At 44.2% G+C, this 2,923-nt stretch overlaps 1 protein-coding gene across 1 annotated transcript; it reads left to right on the forward strand.

Moving 5' to 3' along the window:
* Positions 1 to 766: 766 nt before the first annotated feature.
* Positions 767 to 2,917, forward strand: LOC101581125 (nucleolar RNA helicase 2-like). The gene is given in 1 exon segment (XM_023706053.1): positions 767 to 2,917. A coding segment is annotated over 1 exon segment (1,812 nt). The 5' UTR covers positions 767 to 797; the 3' UTR covers positions 2,610 to 2,917.
* The last annotated feature ends 6 nt before the right edge of the window (positions 2,918 to 2,923 follow it).

Here is a 2,923-nt window from a genome sequence, read left to right on the forward strand (position 1 = left end):
CTCCCCACTCTGGTGACAGTCTCTGGCAGAGGGAAGCCGCAAGTGTCAGAGGTGAACACTGTAAGCCCCTTGGCCTGTTAAGCCATTTGTTCTGAGAAAAGAATACACTAACTTGCCTCATTTGCATCAACATTGCTGAAAAGTTTATAAACACAGTGAAAGCACATGGGCTTTTTGTCCTGTTACACCTAATTGTGCAGATATCCTTGGCTTCCTCTATTCTCTACAATGCAAGCAGTAATCCCATCTAGTTTCTAGTACTCTCCCCCGTTTGCAGGTATAAGGCATCATTAGATCACCAAGCACCACTGTTAGTGGGAACTTTAAAAGTTTTCTGGGGCCAGAGAGATAGCTCAGTGGCTTAAGTGCCTACCTGGCAAGCACACTGTCCTGAGTTTGAGTTCGATCTCCAGTACCGGGGGAAAAAAAAACTTAAAAGTCTTCTGACCTAAATGGTCTAAATGCTATTCTCCAGATCTGTTCTGAGTTGACCACATCCAAATCATCTAGGCAGCATTCTAAAAAACACAGATTCCTACAGAATAGAATCTGTTCGGTAAGTCTGGGAAGAGGCTCTAGGATATGCATTTGTAAAAAGCCCTCCAAGTTGGGTATGGTGGCACATGCCTGGAACCCCAGAACATGACAGACTGAGGCATGAGTGTCGTAAGGCCAAGGCCAACTAAGGCTACATAACAAGTTCCATGCCAACTGAGATCTCATAGAAAAACCCTGTCTCGCTCTTCCTTTCCACGCAGTTGAAGAGACCAGTCGGCCTGAGCAGGGTGTGCTAAGTGATGCCGGGAAAACTTCGCACTATCGAGGGTTTGGAATCAGACGCGGCCATGGAAAAGAAAGGAAAGGAGAAGAAAGGTAGAAAAGAAAAGCCAAAATCCCACAAGACTGAGGAGTCACCAGAAGGAAAGGAAGAAAATATTTCTTCTAAAACATGGACAGGCACGGGGAAGATTTTCTCCTTTGCCATCCCTTTGATAGAGAAACTTCAGGGACAGCTGCAAGACAGGAAGAAAGGCCGTGCCCCGCAGGTACTTGTTCTTGCACCTACAAGGGAGTTGGCCAATCAAGTAAGCAGAGACTTCAGTGACATCACGAGAAAGCTGGCAGTAGCTTGTTTTTATGGTGGAACACCATATGGAGGTCAAATTGAACGAATGCGCAATGGTATTGATATCCTGGTTGGGACTCCTGGTCATATCAAAGACCACTTACAGAATGGCAAACTGGATCTCTCTAAACTGAAGCATGTTGTCCTAGATGAAGTTGACCAGATGCTGGATATGGGTTTTGCTGATCAAGTGGAAGAGATTCTTTGTGTGGCTTACAAGAAAGATTCTGAAGACAATCCTCAAACTTTGCTTTTTTCTGCAACTTGCCCAAGTTGGGTATTTAATGTTGCTAAGAAATACATGAAATCTACATATGAACAGGTGGACCTAATTGGTAAAAAGACTCAGAAAACAGCAATAACTGTGGAGCATCTGGCTATCAAGTGCCACTGGACTCAGAGGGCAGCAGTTATTGGAGACGTGATCCATGTATACAGTGGCCATCAAGGGCGCACTATTGTCTTCTGTGAGACCAAGAAAGAAGCCCAGGAATTATCACAGAATGCATCCATAAAGCAGGATGCTCAGTCATTACACGGTGACATTCCACAGAAACAAAGAGAGATCACCCTGAAAGGTTTTAGAAATGGTGATTTTGGAGTTATGGTGGCAACCAATGTTGCTGCACGTGGATTAGATATCCCTGAGGTTGATTTGGTTGTACAAAGCTGTCCACCAAAGGATGTAGAGTCCTACATTCATCGTTCTGGGTGGACAGGCTGAGCCAGAAGGACAGGGGTTTGCATCTGCTTCTATCAGCACAAGGAAGAGTATCAGTTAGCACCAGTGGAGCAGAAAGTGGGAATTAAATTTAAACGAATAGGAGTCCCTTCTCCAACAGAAATAATAAAAGCTTCTAGCAAAGATGCCATCAGGCTTTTGGATTCCGTGCCTCCGACTGCCATTGGCCACTTCAAACAGTCAGCTGAGAAGCTGATAGAGGAGAAGGGAGCTGTAGAGGCCCTGGCTGCAGCACTGGCACACATTTCAGGAGCTACGTCTGTAGACCAGCGCTCTTTGATCAACTCAGAGGCATGTTTTGTGACTATGATCTTAAGGTGCTCAATTGAAATGCCTAACATTAGTTATGCTTGGAAAGAACTTAAGGAGCAACTGGGTGAAGATATTGATTCCAAAGTGAAGGGAATGGTCTTTCTCAAAGGGAAGCTGGGTGTTTGTTTTGATGTCCGTACTGCTGCAGTTACAGAAATACAGGAGAAATGGCATGACTCGAGACGCTGGCAGCTTGCTGTGGCCACAGAGCAGCCAGAGCTGGAAGGACCACGGGAAGAATTTCGAGGCTCCAGGGGTCGGGAAGGTGGCCGTGGTTTCAGGGGACAGCGAGATGGAAGCAGAGGCTTCAGAGGACAGCGGGGAGGAAACAGAAACTTCAGGGGACAGAGATCAGGAGGTGGCAATAAAAGTAACAGGTCCCAAAACACAGGCCAGAAGCAGAGTTTTAGCAAAGCATTTGGTCAGTGATGAGTAGTAAAGGTTTTATGTGGCAGAAACTGAACTATGTTTAGCAGTGTGGAACTGAATGCTGTTTTTCACAGAATTAATAGCACATTGAACTTCCTTTTGAGCACTTGGCCAGTTCCTAGCCCTTGCAGAAGATAAGGATTCATATAAATTATTTCATTTGATCATTGTTATTTCTGACTATTGCTGTTGCTTTTCATTTGAAAAGGAAAATGAATTTATTACATCTTTAATATGTTACCTAGATTGTAAGATAAAATCAAGCACATATTTGCCTATACTCTATTTGTAAGTTGATCTTTTTTATTTTTTTT

Source organism: Octodon degus, unplaced genomic scaffold (genome assembly GCF_000260255.1).
Source record: "Octodon degus isolate 3935 unplaced genomic scaffold, OctDeg1.0 scaffold00238, whole genome shotgun sequence".
Taxonomy (NCBI): Eukaryota; Metazoa; Chordata; class Mammalia; order Rodentia; family Octodontidae; genus Octodon; species Octodon degus.